Raw genomic sequence first — 14,337 nt, 5'->3', positions numbered from 1 at the left:
GTCTGTGTGGGTTTTCTCCCACAGTACAAAAAATGTGCAGGTTAGGTGAATTGGCCATCTAAATTGCGGATAGTGTTAAGTGCATTAGTCAGGGGTAAATGTAGGGGAACAGGTATGGGTGAGTTGCTCTTTGAAGGGTCAGTGCGGACTTGTTGGGCCGAAGGGTCAGTTTCCACACTGTAGGGAATCTAATCTAATCATATGACACATCTTCACAGTAAAAAGAAAGAAGACGACCCAGGGAGGTCTTCAGCCAGAAGACAGACACCAAAGATAATAGCTGCTGTATGGTGTTGAAATTAAGTTGATGTCATTTTAATAAGTGTTTTGTTGGAATAGTATATTGTTATAAAGTTGAGGGCAGGTAATAAACAGTTAAGAGAAAGCGGGGCTTAGAGTTATGATTAAAAGCTGTTTAATGTTTACTATTAGAGTTAAAGAATAAACTGATATTATTGTCTTTAAATAGTGGAATTTGGGAGTTCACTGTCACTCATATTTTAACAGACTACAAGGTGAGGTGAACTTTTCTGGATATTTGGTTTAATTAACAGAAGGGTTCACCGTTGTATAGTAACACTAAGTACAGGTACACAAACCTTTATCTGAAACCCTCGGGACCAGCTGGTTTTTGGAATTCTGGGTTTTTCAGATTTTGGAATAAGTGACAATTTTACGGTGAAATTTTTAAAAATCTTATCGAATAGCAGACAGACCTGTGAGTACTATGGACCCAGAGACAGAATTGACGCCTGCCAGTGCTGGGCCATGCCCTCAGTGTGACACGGGTTGAATGGGTATGGAGTTGGATTAACTGTTTGCATGCCAAACAACCTTGTTAATGAGAAAAAAACTTCACAAGAAAAACTTCGGATTCCAGATAAAGGATTGTCTACCTGTACAGTGAAACGTTTTGTTTGTGTGCAATACAGGCAGATCATAGTAAGGAAGACATACAGATAATAGGGTGAAAATAAAACTTGGACAGAGTAAGGCATACAGGTTACAGGATGTGCACTAAACAAGATAAACATTAACAAGATCAGCATTATTTGAAGTTAGAGAGTCCATTCATCAGTCTAATAATGGCAGGGAAGAAGCTGTTCTTGAACCTGCTGGTGCATGTTTTCAAGATTCTGTATCTTCTGCCTGACAGAAGAGGTTGTAGGAGAGCATGACTGGGGTGGGATGGGTCTTTGATGAATTTGGCAGCCTTTCTGCGCAATGAGATGTGTAAATGGAGTCCATGAATGGGAGGTTGGCTTCCGTAATGGTTTGAGCTGTGCGCACAACCTATTGTAGTTTCTTATGGCCCTGGGCAAAGCAGTTGCCATATCAGGTTGTTATGTGCTCAGACAGTATGACTTCTATGGTGCATCTGTATACGTTGGTGAGGGACATGCCAAATTTCCTGAGCTGCCTCAGGAAGAGGTGTTGTTGTGCCTTATTGACTGTCGTCTCTATGTGGGAACTTCAGGACAAGTTGTCGGTTATTGTCACTTCGAAGAACTTGATGCTCTCAACCTTCTTAACTTCCTTTCTGTTGATGTAAATGGGGACATATTTTCCTTTCTTTCTGAAGTCAATGATCAATTCTTTAGTTTTGCCGACATTGAGAAGAGGTTGTTATCGCTGCACCCTTAACCAAGCCCTCTAACTCCTTTCTGTATTCTGACTCATCGTTGTTTGATATTTGTCCCACCACGGTGGTGTCGTCAGCAAACTAGCAGATTGCGGTTGTTCAGAATTTGGCAAAGCAGTCATGGATGTACAGGGAGTACAGAAGGGGGCTGAGAATGTATTCTTTGGGGCACCTCCAGTGTTGAGTGTTATCGTGGAGGTGCTGCAGTTGTCTACTTTCACTGATTGCAGTCTATATTTTAGGAAGCTAAGGACCCAGTTGCAGAGAGCAGAGCTGAGACCCAGGTCTCGGAGTTTTGAAATGAGTCTGGGAGGATAATGGTGTAGAAGGTGGAGCTAAGCAGGAGTTGATAAGCAGGAGTCTGACATAGGTGTTCTTGTTGTCCAAATGATCCAGGCATGAGTACAAGGCTAGGGAAGCAGTGTCCACTGTGGACCTGTTATGTTAGTAGGCAAATTGCAGGGGATCGAGGCAGGCTGGAAGCCTAGAGTTGATGTGGGCCATGACCAGCCTCTCAAAGCACTTCACGCTTCTGGAGGTCAGAGCCGTCGTCCTTAAGGCTGTTTGCATTTGCTTTTTTAGGTCACTTATATAAATTGTCAACAATCAAGATCCCAGCAGTGACCCCTATAGCACACTATTTGTTACATCTTCCCAGAAACTGTCCCATCTATGTCTATTCTCTGCTTCCTGTTAATCTTCTACCGATGCCAATATGCTACTCGGTACACTGTGAACTTTTATTTTCCACTATAACCTCTGGAAACATAAGGACCGATTCTCCCTTTTTGGCCTGAGCACACGTTGCTTCCTCAAAGAACTTCAGTAGATTAGTGAAACATGATTTCACAAAACCATGTTGAATGCCCAATTATCTTGAACTCATTTAAGTGCCCGGCTATAACTATTTTAATAACAACTTTTAACAATTTTTCTATTACAGATTTTAAGCAAACAGGGATATAATTTTTTGTGTTCTTTACTGTTTGAATAAAGGAGTTACATTTGCTTATCTGCAAAACTAATGTGACCATTCCTGAACCTAACACATTCAGAAATGTAAAGTTGATTTCCAGGGTAGGCCACTGCTGCATTCGGCTGGGGTGGGGGGGAGGAACAAAAAGCTACATCAAAAAGTATATGTTTTGAGATAACTTCCTTTAACACTCCTATCCAGATAATTGCAATCAACCTGTTCTGATGTGTTATGGCACACCTTTGGAGCAGGGTGGGACTTGAACCAAGCATTCTATCTCTGAGGCAGGGTCATTAACATTGCAGCACCTTAACATTCACATTAGCCAATGATTCATGCAAACAACTGGTGTCTCCATTTCCAATACTAAATGAATAAATCGTTGTGCAGGGGACTGGGTTCAGGTCTCACCTGCTCCAGAGGTACGTAATAAGATCTCTGGACAGCTTGATTTGAGAGTCATACCCTATTTTTGACTGGGAAAGCTGGGCTCCCTGACACGTCGGTCAATCTGAACGGGCATCGGCAGCAGCGCAAGGTGGCAATGTGATGACATCTCCCGGAATATGTGTCGAGAGTGTGATGCTGAAAAAACACAACAGGTCAGGCAGCATCCGAGGAGCCGGAGGATCGACGTTTCGGGCAACAGGCCTTCATCAGGAACGAGGCTCCCGGAGTATGTCCAGCCAGAGTTATAGCAATATCATTAAGCCAGCCGACTGACTTTTGTTTCCATCAGATTTCTCATTAATTTTTCTACTTCATAAAAACAAACGGTTTAAAAGTGAGCCAGTCAGGACGTCGTTTTGCTCCAAGATCGATTAGTCGCAAACGGCGAAGGCAGAAAAATGGCCTCGGACTACAGGATCCTGACCAGCCGAGCTGATTGACAGGTCGACGCAACCACACTTCTGGGACGATGGAATTCCGGAGCTCCCACCAATGGGATGGTCAGGGAGGCGGGCTGAGGAAGCGGGAGGATTGCCGGCGTCTCCAGCTGCCGTTTTGGAGGAGGGTTGGGGAGGGAGCGGTGGAGAGAGAGGGGCGCGTGCTGTGACGTCAGGCGAGCTGGACGAGTGGCGGGGCGCGGGGCGAGCATGGCGGTTTGAAAGTCTAACTGTCGTAACTGCCTTTCCAATCGTCGCACGTTGAAAAGGCGTCACCGCAGCAATGGAGCCGTCGGCACCCAAAAGGTAGCGACAACCCCTTCGGAGACGTCGAGGGGGCGGTATATGGGGGTGGAGGCGGGTCGTACGATGCATGAAATGTAATGGTTGTTTACAGGAAGAAGAAAATTTTAGAGATTTTCTTCTCCTCACACACTCAGTTTATATTTGTGCACGTTGTTCTTGATTCAGTTCAAAAAGGCATTAAAGTTCCACTGTTTTGTTTTATGTTGCTTGCTGCTTTCCAAATAGAAGTGACTATCATTTTAGACTTGTTTATAAAATTGATTTTTTTTATCTGGATAAAGAGGTGTCGAGGGGGAGTTTTAAAAAAATGAATACTTCTGAGGAAATCTAATTCAGGGAGACTATGTTCCAGATTTCTGGCACCGGAGTTCTCTTTTGATTTCACTTTCCGTCGGGTGTAACTTGAAGATGGAGTTGTGCTTCGCAGCACCTTGTTTTAGTTCAGCTTGCCAAAATGTCACAGATCACTTCATGGCTAATCATGCACTTTTGAAGATTTGTCATTGACACACTTTTCTTTACAGGGAAGTCCCAGAAATTAAAAATCTGATACAAATGATTAGAACTTGCCCTTGGTGATGTTCGTTGAGGAAAGGCTGTGAGTTCAAGTTCTGCTTTAGGGCCTTTGGTACAGATGTTCCATGGCCAGATACTTGATGGAGCATTGCAGACTGGAGTTGCGTACCGGGTATATGCAGAATCCCAGATTCTGCAGACTTTTGTCAGAATTTTCCAAGAAATTGACAGTTCTAATGGACAAAATTTCCTTGAAGTTGAACCCTCTGAAAAAAATCCATGAAAGGCAGAGAATTCAGGGTGTTCCTATTCAGTTAATAATTACTCAGGAAAAATTAGATAGAGTCATGGAGATGTACAGCATGAAAACAGACCCTTCAGTCCATCTCGTTTAATCCGACCCAATCTCGTCCTGCCTGCCAGCACCCGGCCCATATCCCTCCAATTCCTGTTCATATACCTGTCCAGATGCCTTTTAAATGTTGCAAATTGTACTAGCCTTCACCACTTCCTCTGGCAGCTCATTCCATACACGTACCACCTTCTCTGTGAAAAAGTTGCCCCTTAGGTCTCTCTTATATCTTTCCCCTCTCACCCTAAACCTATACCCTCTAGTTCTGGACTCTCCCATCCCAGAGAAAAGACTTTGTTTATTTATCCAATCCATGCTCCTTATGATTTTATAAACCTCTATAAGGTCACCCCTCAGCCTCTGACACTCCACGGAAAACAGCCCTAGCCTATTCAGTCTCTCCTTATACTTCAAATCCTCCAATCCTGGCAACATCCTTGTAAATCTTTTCTGAACCCTTTCCAGTTTCACAACACCTTTCTGATAGGAAGGAGACCAGAATTGCACGCAGTATTCTAACAGTGGCCTAACCAATGTCCTGTACAGCCGCAACATGACCTCCCAACTCCTGTACTCAATACTGTGACCAATAAAAGAAAGCATACCAAATGCCTTCTTCACTATCCTATCTACCTGAACATCGTTTAATTCCTGGGTGGTTATTAAGCTGACTATCCACCTAATAACACTACCTCAGCAACATCCATGGGGAGAAATCAGAGTAACTGTGTAAAATCCAGTGACTTTTCATCAGAACTTGCTGAGTTTTGCCAGCAATTTCTATTTTAAAGAGAATGAGATTTTCCTGAACCCTAGCCAATGTTTATTTTTCAAACAATTTGTCACAAATCCGATTATCTGGACAACCACTTTAACTGCCAGGGCTAAATAGACTGGAGACCGAGTATAGGTAAATTAGATTCCCTACAGTATGGAAACAGGCCTTTCGGCCCAACAAGTCCACACCGACCCGCTGAAGATACCCATTCCCCTTATTCTATATTTACCCCTGCCTAATGCACGTCACACTAGCCAATTCACCTGACCTGCACATCTTTGGATTGTGGGAGGAAACCCACACAGACATGGGGAGAAAGTGGAAACTCCACACAGTCGCCTGAGGCAGGAATTGAACTCGTGTCCCTGGTGCTGTGAGGCACCACTGAGCCACCATGTCACCCTCATGGGATTGGTATAGTTTATTGTTTGTTGTTCGCTGTAGACATGGTGGACCAAACGGCCTATTTCTGACTCTGTTTCCTGAATAATGCCACATTGCTTTTTGTTAGAATGCTGTGTGTAAATTGGCTGCCCTGATTCCAACATTAAAACACTTCAAAAGTACCTAATTGGCTGTAAAGTGTTGTGATATCCTCATACTTTGAATGTTGCTGTAGATGTGCAAGCCTTTTTTTTCCTTTTTCTGATGAAGTTTAGCTGGAACATCTGTAGATGTTGCCCACTTTTCATATGAGATCTTTTGTGTCTATTTCTCCTCGCAGATGGGACCAGCACATCATCTGAAAATGACACCTCCAGCTGTGCACCAGTCCTTAAGTACTGTGCATAAGAACATAGGGCGTAAGAGCAGTAGACAAAGTGAACTTTAAAACCTATTTCAGTATTCAGTGCAATCTAGTCTGATAGATTAGGTTGGGATATCTGGACTGAAGGGTCTCTTTCCGTGCTGTGCACCTCTATGACCTTCTGGCTTAGTTTCACTTGCCTGCCTCTTCCCTTTCTCTCTTGATTTCCCGTTAAACATTGAGATATTCAATTTATGTCTACAACTTCCTCGGGTAGAAAATTGCAAGGAACACAACCTGTGATTTCTCCTCAAATCCATTGTAAATCCTCAACCTTTAATCTTCAGGCTGTGCTGCTGTGACCTAGATTCCCCAAAAGACCTCTGTGTGCTTACTCTGCCAAGCCTCTGCAAAATCTTGCATGTTTCCAGGAGGTCACTTCTCATTCTTCTGAAAGACCAGATTGTCCCAAGTTACTCAGCCTCCAGTTAGAGAACAGCTTTCCCAATCCAGGAATTCACCTAGATGAATCTTTGTGTTCCTCCTAGGCAAACACAGGTAGTTCTTCTGTAATGCAATGGTTGCGTTCTTGTGCAAACCCGTATTATAGAAAAATTGTGCTTTAGAAATTGAGCTTAGTGTTGGCAATGTAATCATGTTACAGCCAACACACCTTTTAAAAGTTTGTACTTTAGAGACAGTGTCCTCAGTTCATCAATTGCATTACAGCAAATTCGTGTTAACAAAACGTGCGTTATAGTAGAATGATCAGTATATTTTTTGGATATGGAGATTAAAACTGCACTGTCCTTTTGTGTGGTCTTGCCAAAGTTCTACATAGTACAATTGTAATAAGACTTCCTTAAGGAATTGCCTTCCTAATTGCTGATGTATCTGCATCCACTGTGTTACTTATACAAGGGTGTCCAAGTATTTTTGAACGTCAACATTTAGCAGTCTCATGCACATTAAAAAATAATCTACTTTTTTACTCTGACCAAAATGAATAACATTAAACTTTGCCACATAACATTCCAGCTGTCGTTTTGTCCAGTCAATCTGTTGACATCTTTTTGCAGCCCGTTTTGGTCCTCGTGACAACTTGTATTATTACCTAGTTTTCTGTCGTAAGTAAATTTGGGTATTAAGTCCCCACTTAAAATTGAGGTTGTTTTCCAAAAAAATCATGACTGAAAATGACTGATGTCCATAGAAGCAAATGTTCAAACTATAGTTAGGTTTTGTAGGACCTTCCTAATTAAAAGAAAAACAAATACAAAACATTGTTCAATTTGTACATTGGTGAATAAAATAAGTTTAAAAAAGGGAACAAAAATTACTACTAACATATACACCTCCTTGCTGGTGATTTTTGTTTCCTGCTCCCTAATCCTGTTTGTAGCAGACTCTCCTTTTCCTCAACCCTCTGAATTGTGGCCCCTCTCCATTTCCAAACTACATTGTTGTCATTTCTCCCTACTGTCCAACCTACCTTCTTGTCACTATCTCGTGGGCTTGTTCAAGATTCAGATTAAATTTGAAGCTCCAGTGTTGTGGAATTGCAAGTTCCCATGATTCAGAAGTTAGACTGTAAGACTTAGAGGCAGAAATTAGGCCATTCAGCCCATTGAGTCTGCTCTGCAATTCAATCATGGCTAATAAGTTCCTCAACCCCATTCTCCTTTCTCCCATAAACCCTTGATCCCCTGATATTCAAGAACCTATCTTAAATATACTCAATGCCCTGGCCTCCATGACCTTCTGTGGCAATGAATTCCCTAGATTCACCACTCTTTGGCTGAAGAAATTTCTCCTTATCTCCGTTCTAAAAGGTTTTCCCTTTACTCTAAGACTGTGCCCTCAGTTTCTGGTCTCTCCTAGCAATGGAAACATCTTGTCAGCATCTATTCTGTCCAGGCCATTCAGTATGTTTCAATTAGACCCCCCCGCATCCTCTGAGCTCCATTGAATATAGATCCAAAGTCCACAAACATTCCTCATATGTTAAGCTTTTCATTCCTGGGGCCATTCTTGTGAACCTGGTCTGAACACACTCCAATGCCAGTACATCCTACCTGAGATATGGGGCCCAAAACTTTGCACAATACTCAAAATATGGTCTGACTAGTGCCTTATAGAGCCTCAGAAGTTCATCCCTGCTTTTATATTCAAGTCCTCTCAAAATAACTGCCATCATTGCATTTGCCTTCCTAACTACTCAACCTGCAAGTTTACCTTGAGAGAATCCTGGACTAGAACTCTCATGTCTCTTTGCATATCAGACTTCTGAATTTTCTCCCCCTTTAGAAAATAGTCTATGCCTCCTATTCTTCCTACCTTACACTTTCCCATGTTGTACTCCATCTGCCACTTCTTTGCCTACTTTCCATGGTCATCATTACACTCCTAATCTTTTACTCCAGATTTTTAATTGAACCCAGAATACAACATCTGATGGCAGGATTCAAACCCAGAACATTACCCGGGTCTATGGATTAATAGTCTCGCAATAATACCACTGAGCCTTCACCTTCCCTAATCTAAGTACTCCTTAAATGTTACAAGGGTTTCTGCACTCCTGCAGGGAGTGCATTCCAGATTATCATCTCTCTGTGGAATTACCTTCTCTGTATGCCCCCAGTCTTTGATCCCTCCACCAAGGGGAAATGTTCCTTCTTGTCTATCCTATCTGTCTCTCATAATTTTATGCATTGCAAATGTGTTCCCAGTCTCCTGCTGTAAGGAAACAACTCCAGTCTATCCAATCTCTCTCTTCATAAATAAAACTCTCCAACCCAGACAACATCATGGTAAATCTCCTGTGCACCCTTGCCAGTGCAAATATGCCCATCGTATGATGGGGATTCCAGAACTGCACACAATAGTCTAGCTATAGCCCGTACAGTTCCAGAATAACCACCCTGCTCTTAAACTCTGTGCATCGAATATCCCAAATACTTTAACCTCTTTATCTATCTGCTCCACTTGGGGGTAGCACAGTGGCACAGCCTCACAGCACCAGAGACGGGTTCAATTCCCGCCTTGGGCAACTGTCTGTGTGGAGTTTGCGCATTCTCCCCGTGTCTGTGTGGGTTTCCTCCGGGTGCTCCGGTTTCCTCCCACAGTCCAAAGATGTACAGGTTAGGTGAATTGACCATGCTAAATTGCCCGTAGTGTTAGGTGAAGGGGTAAATGTAGGGGAATGGGTATTGGTGCGTTGCTCTTCTTAGGGTCGGTGTGGACTTGTTGGGCCGAAGGGCCTGTTTCCACACTGTAAGTAATCTAATCTAATCTAAAAATTCAGCTTTGACATCGTTGCTCTGACTGAGACCCACAGAGCTGGAGAAGGGCAACTAAAGGAAGAGCAAGGTCAGTACACCTTTTTCTGGAAAGGACTTGATCTTGAACAACCAAGGATCCATGGAGTAGGCTTTGCCATCTGAAGCTTCAGAAGCTGACAGAGTAACTACTGGGAATCAATGAATGTTTCATGATTGCAAATTCAGCTCATCAAGAACCAACATGCCACCATCATGAGCACCTATGCTCCAACTCTGGTTGCTGAAAATGAAGTAAAGTAGAACTTCTATGCCCAACTTGACGATGTCCTTTCCTCTGTTCCCAACAATGTCAAGATCATTGGGAGACTTCAGTGCCAGACTTGGGAAAAATCATAGACTCTGGACTGGAATAGTAGGCAAAGAAGCAGTTGGCAAGGTGAACGCCAATGGAACACTCCTCCTCATCAAATGTGCTGGACACAATATGGTGATTACAAACACTCTTTTGCCAGAAAAACAGGCATAAAGTCTCCTGGCAGCATCCACACTCCAAATACTGGCACCTCATCAACTATGTCATCGTATGATCTCTGGCCCAACAAGATGTACTGATATCAAGAGCTGTTACTGTTGCTGACAAGTGCTGGACAGACCATCGACTCATCTCATTCACCATGAGAATGAAAATTCGGCCCAAAAGGAAACACCAAAATCAGAACGCTATCAAGAAATTCAATGTTGTCATCAGCCATGTACAGAAGTTCCAACAAAATCTTCAAGAATAACTGCCTCAACAAATCCCACTATCCATAGAAGAATACTGGAATCAATTTAGGAATGCTATCATCACCTCCTGCAAATAAAAATTGGATTCAAGACGGAAACCATCAGGATTGGTTCCATAACAACAAACTACTCCAACTTATTGATGAAAAGGCAAAAGCTTTTGTCACCTTACAAAATGACCAACAATCAGCTACCAAAAGGAAATGCTATCAGGAATGCAAGGCTGCAGTCTAGACGAGCACCTGAAACCTAAAAAAAACCAATGGTGGAGGAAGAAAGCTCAGGAAATTTTTGAATGCCAATTACAGTCAAGGCTTCTTCAATGCAACTAAAGCACCAACATTTCCGCCACCTCCAAACGGACCCCACCACCAGATATATATTTCCCTCCCACCCCTTTCCGCTTTCTGCAAAGATCATTCCCTCCGTGACTACCTGGTAAGGTCCACCCCCCCAAACAACCAACTCTCCCCTCCTGGAACCTTCTCCTGCCACTGCCAGAATTGCAAAACCTGCGCCCACACCTCCTCCTCACCTCCATCCAAAGCCCCAAAGGAGTCTTCCACATCCGTCAAAGTTTCACCTGCACATCCACCAATGTCATTTATTGTATCCGTTGCTCCCAATGCGGTCTCCTCTACATTGGGGAGACTGGACGCCTTCTTGCAGAGTGCTTTAGGGAACATCTCCAGGACACCCCGACCAATCAACCCCACCGCCCCGTGACCCAACATTTCAACTCCACTCTGCTGAGGACATGCAGGTCCTGGGCCTCCTCCACCGCCACTCCCTCACCACCCGACGCCTGGAGGAAGAACGCTTCATCTTCTGCCTCAGAACACTTCAACCCTAGGGCATCAATGTGGACTTCACCAGTTTCTTCATTTCCCCTCCCCCCACCTTACACCAGTTCCAAGCTTCCAGCTCAGCACCATCCTCATGACCAGTCCTACCTGCCTCCCATTTATCTCTCCACCCTGAAGTCTCCCTGCCTTCAGTCCTGATGAAGGGCTTTTGCCCGAAACGTCAATCTTCCTGCTCCTCGGATGCTGCCAGACCTGCTGTGCTTTTCTAGCACCACTCTAATCTAAAGCTATTTTTGACCCACCCACTCACTCATGGTTAAGCCCCTATCAAAAACAAAGATGGTTCAACCATCCTGAAGAGCAATGCTGACATCAATTCTAGATGGAGGCAGCACTTTGAAGATCTTTTAATCCAAGCTGCCCCATTTGACAGGAATGTGATCAATAACATTCCAAACAGCCCGTTGACGACTCCCCCATGCAAAAATACCAACACTTGAAGAAGTCAGGGAAGGCATCAAAACTTTGAAAAACAACAAGTGTGCTCTATTTCATAGAATACCAGCTGAGGTCTACAAAATTGGAGATAAGCTGCTACATTACCAACCGCACCAACTTCTCATCAAGATCTGGATAAATGAAGAAATACCAGCAGAATTCAGAGACTCAGCAATTGTTACCGTCTACAAAAGGAAAGACGATCGATCTGAATGCAGAAACTGTCATGGAATTTCCATGTTAGCAGCAGTAGGAAAATTCCTCACCTGTGCCATGAACAACCGGCTCAAGCCTTTAGCCGAGAAGATCCTTCTGGGGAGACCAGCCATTTTTAGATCGTCACGTGTAACAATCGACATAATCTTCACTATGCAACAACTGCAAGGAAAATGTCATGAACAACTTCAACCTTTGTATATGGCACTCATCGACCTCACCAAAGCCTTTGACTTGGTATCAAGGGAACTGAAGAAGGGCTTATGCCCGAAACGTCAATTCTCCCGTTCCCTAGATGCTGCCTGACCTGCTGCGCTGTTCCAGCAACACATTTTCAGCTCTGATCTCCAGCATCTGCAGACCTTACTTTCTCCTCCATCAAGGGAACTCCTATGGGATGTCCTATCCAGCTATGGATGCTCTGAAAAGTGCATTCGAATCATGAGACTCCTCCACGATGACATGCTTCACACAGTTATGGTCAGCAACAGTAACTGTGAACTTTTTCAAGTCAGGTCAGGAGTAAAACAGGGTTGCGTGATTGTCCCAACTTTGTTCACCATCTTTACTGCGACAATCATCCACATCACCAAGGGTGACCTACTTCCAGAAATTGAAATTGTCTACAGAACAGATGGCAGACTTTTCAATCTTGCCCATCTTAAGTCCAAAAACAAGACATCTATGAGTTCCCTCATTGAGTTCCAATATGCAGATGACAACAGTGTTGCAGCTCTCTTAGAAAGCTAACTACAACAGATTCTGACTGCCTTCAACCATGCTTACATGGAACTTGGACTTACCATCACTTCCAAGAAGACATGGATCATCTATCAACCGTCACCAACTGAGACAAATTGGATAGAACCATCAATTCAACTTGACAAAACAACCCTGGAAAACGTGGATCACTTTCTGTTTCTTGGAAGTCACTTCTCCTCCAATGTCAGAGGAAGTCAGGACTGCAGATGTTGGAGATCAGAGTTGAGAATGTGGTGCTGGAAAAACACAGTAGTTTAGGCAGCATCCGAGGAGCAGGAGAAGGCCCTGATGCCTGAAATGTTGATTCTCCTGTTCCTCGGATGCTGCCTGACCTGCTGTACTTTTCCACCACCACATTCTCAACTCTTCTCCAATGTCGATATTAATGATGAGATGCAACATAGTCTTAAATGCACTGGAACAGCTTTTGAACGTTTCCTAACAAGAGTCTTTCATGATCATGATATCCGGACAGACATCAAAATGTTAGTGTAGAAAGCAGTGGTGATCCTAATGCTCCTGTATGCATCAGAAACTTGAACAGCATACCGACAATATCTGAAGGCACTTGAAAAGTTCCATCAACGCTGCCTTCGAAACATCTTGAATATCAGCTGGGAAGATAGAAGAACCAATGTCAGCGTACTGAATGTAACAAAAATAATAAGCATTGAAGCCTGCGTCGTCATGAACCAACCAAGATGGGGTGGTCATGTTGTTCGGATGAAAGACTAACGTCTGCCAAAACAAATTTTCTACTCCCAGTTTAAAGAAGGTGAACATAAAAGAGGCGGACAAAGAAGAGGTTCAAAGACATATTAAAAACCAACATGAAGAAATGTAACATCAACATCAACAAACCATCATCCGAGAAGTAATAACAACTTTCGAAACCAATAGATGAGCAGAACTAGAAGAAAAGAGAAGAAAATGGAAAGCGAGGCAGCAACAACCAAAGCCCCATGTGCCATCTGGAACTACTTGTCCTGAATGTGGGAGAACGTTCAAAGTTAAGCTTGGACTCATAGGCCACCTGAGAGCCCATAAATAGATCAACAGAATGAAGACCATCATCCTTGCCCTTGAGGGCTAGCCGCGACAACGACTACCTTAAAGGATGATTTTGGAGGTGCCAGTGTTGGACTGGGGTGGACAAAGTTAAAAATCACAGAACACCAGGTTATTTGGAAGCACTAGCTTTCGAGGCTTGATGCATCAGGTGAAGAGGCAGTGCCTCAAAAGCTAGTCTTCCAAATAGTCCTGTTGGACTATAACCTGGTGTTGTGTGATTTTTAACTTTACCTTAAAGGAATGATGGACGTGTACACTAAGTTCCTGTTGATCATAGGTGCTTCCCAGGGTTCATCCATTCATACCTTTACTTTGTTTGTCCCGTTCATGCATCACCTCACACTTATCTGGATTGGCTAGCCTGTCCTGTAATCTAAGGCTATCCTCCTCATTATCTATCACCTCACCAATTTTTGTAGCACTCATCCTTCAGTCTGAAAAATCATCTTTTACCATGGCTCATTGAACCTTTTACCATGATTCACTTTAAGCAATTTTTAACCAAACTGACACTGAGACACCTGCTCCATGAATCTTAATTTTATTGACCAGTTTCTGACATGGTATTTTTCTTAACATTTAAAAAAAAATCTATATAGGCAATATCTGCTGCTTTCCCTTCAAGAACATTCTCTAGTATTGCATTAAAAAAATTATTAGTTTGGTCAAACATGATTTGCCTTTTGTAAATCTGTTCTGACTGTTCCTAATT

At 43.2% G+C, this 14,337-nt stretch overlaps 1 protein-coding gene across 5 annotated transcripts in view; it reads left to right on the top strand.

Annotated features, from left to right (window-relative positions):
- Positions 1–3,731: 3,731 nt before the first annotated feature.
- The window catches only part of stk3 (serine/threonine kinase 3 (STE20 homolog, yeast)), a 457,998-nt gene continuing 447,392 nt past the window's right edge, over positions 3,732–14,337 (top strand). For all 5 annotated transcript variants that reach the window (XR_006311343.1, XR_006311344.1, XM_043687663.1 and 2 more), the window contains exon 1: positions 3,732–3,811. Coding sequence is in view for 3 of the 5 variants with exons in the window: in XM_043687663.1 (XP_043543598.1) it covers positions 3,789–3,811 (23 nt within the window). In the remaining 2 variants the exon portion in view is untranslated. The remainder of the gene's footprint in view (positions 3,812–14,337) is intronic.

This window comes from Chiloscyllium plagiosum, chromosome 4 (assembly GCF_004010195.1).
Source record: "Chiloscyllium plagiosum isolate BGI_BamShark_2017 chromosome 4, ASM401019v2, whole genome shotgun sequence".
In the NCBI taxonomy this organism is placed as follows: domain Eukaryota; kingdom Metazoa; phylum Chordata; class Chondrichthyes; order Orectolobiformes; family Hemiscylliidae; genus Chiloscyllium; species Chiloscyllium plagiosum.
Note: the sequence above shows the minus strand (reverse complement) of the source record. Positions and strands in the feature narration are given on the sequence as shown.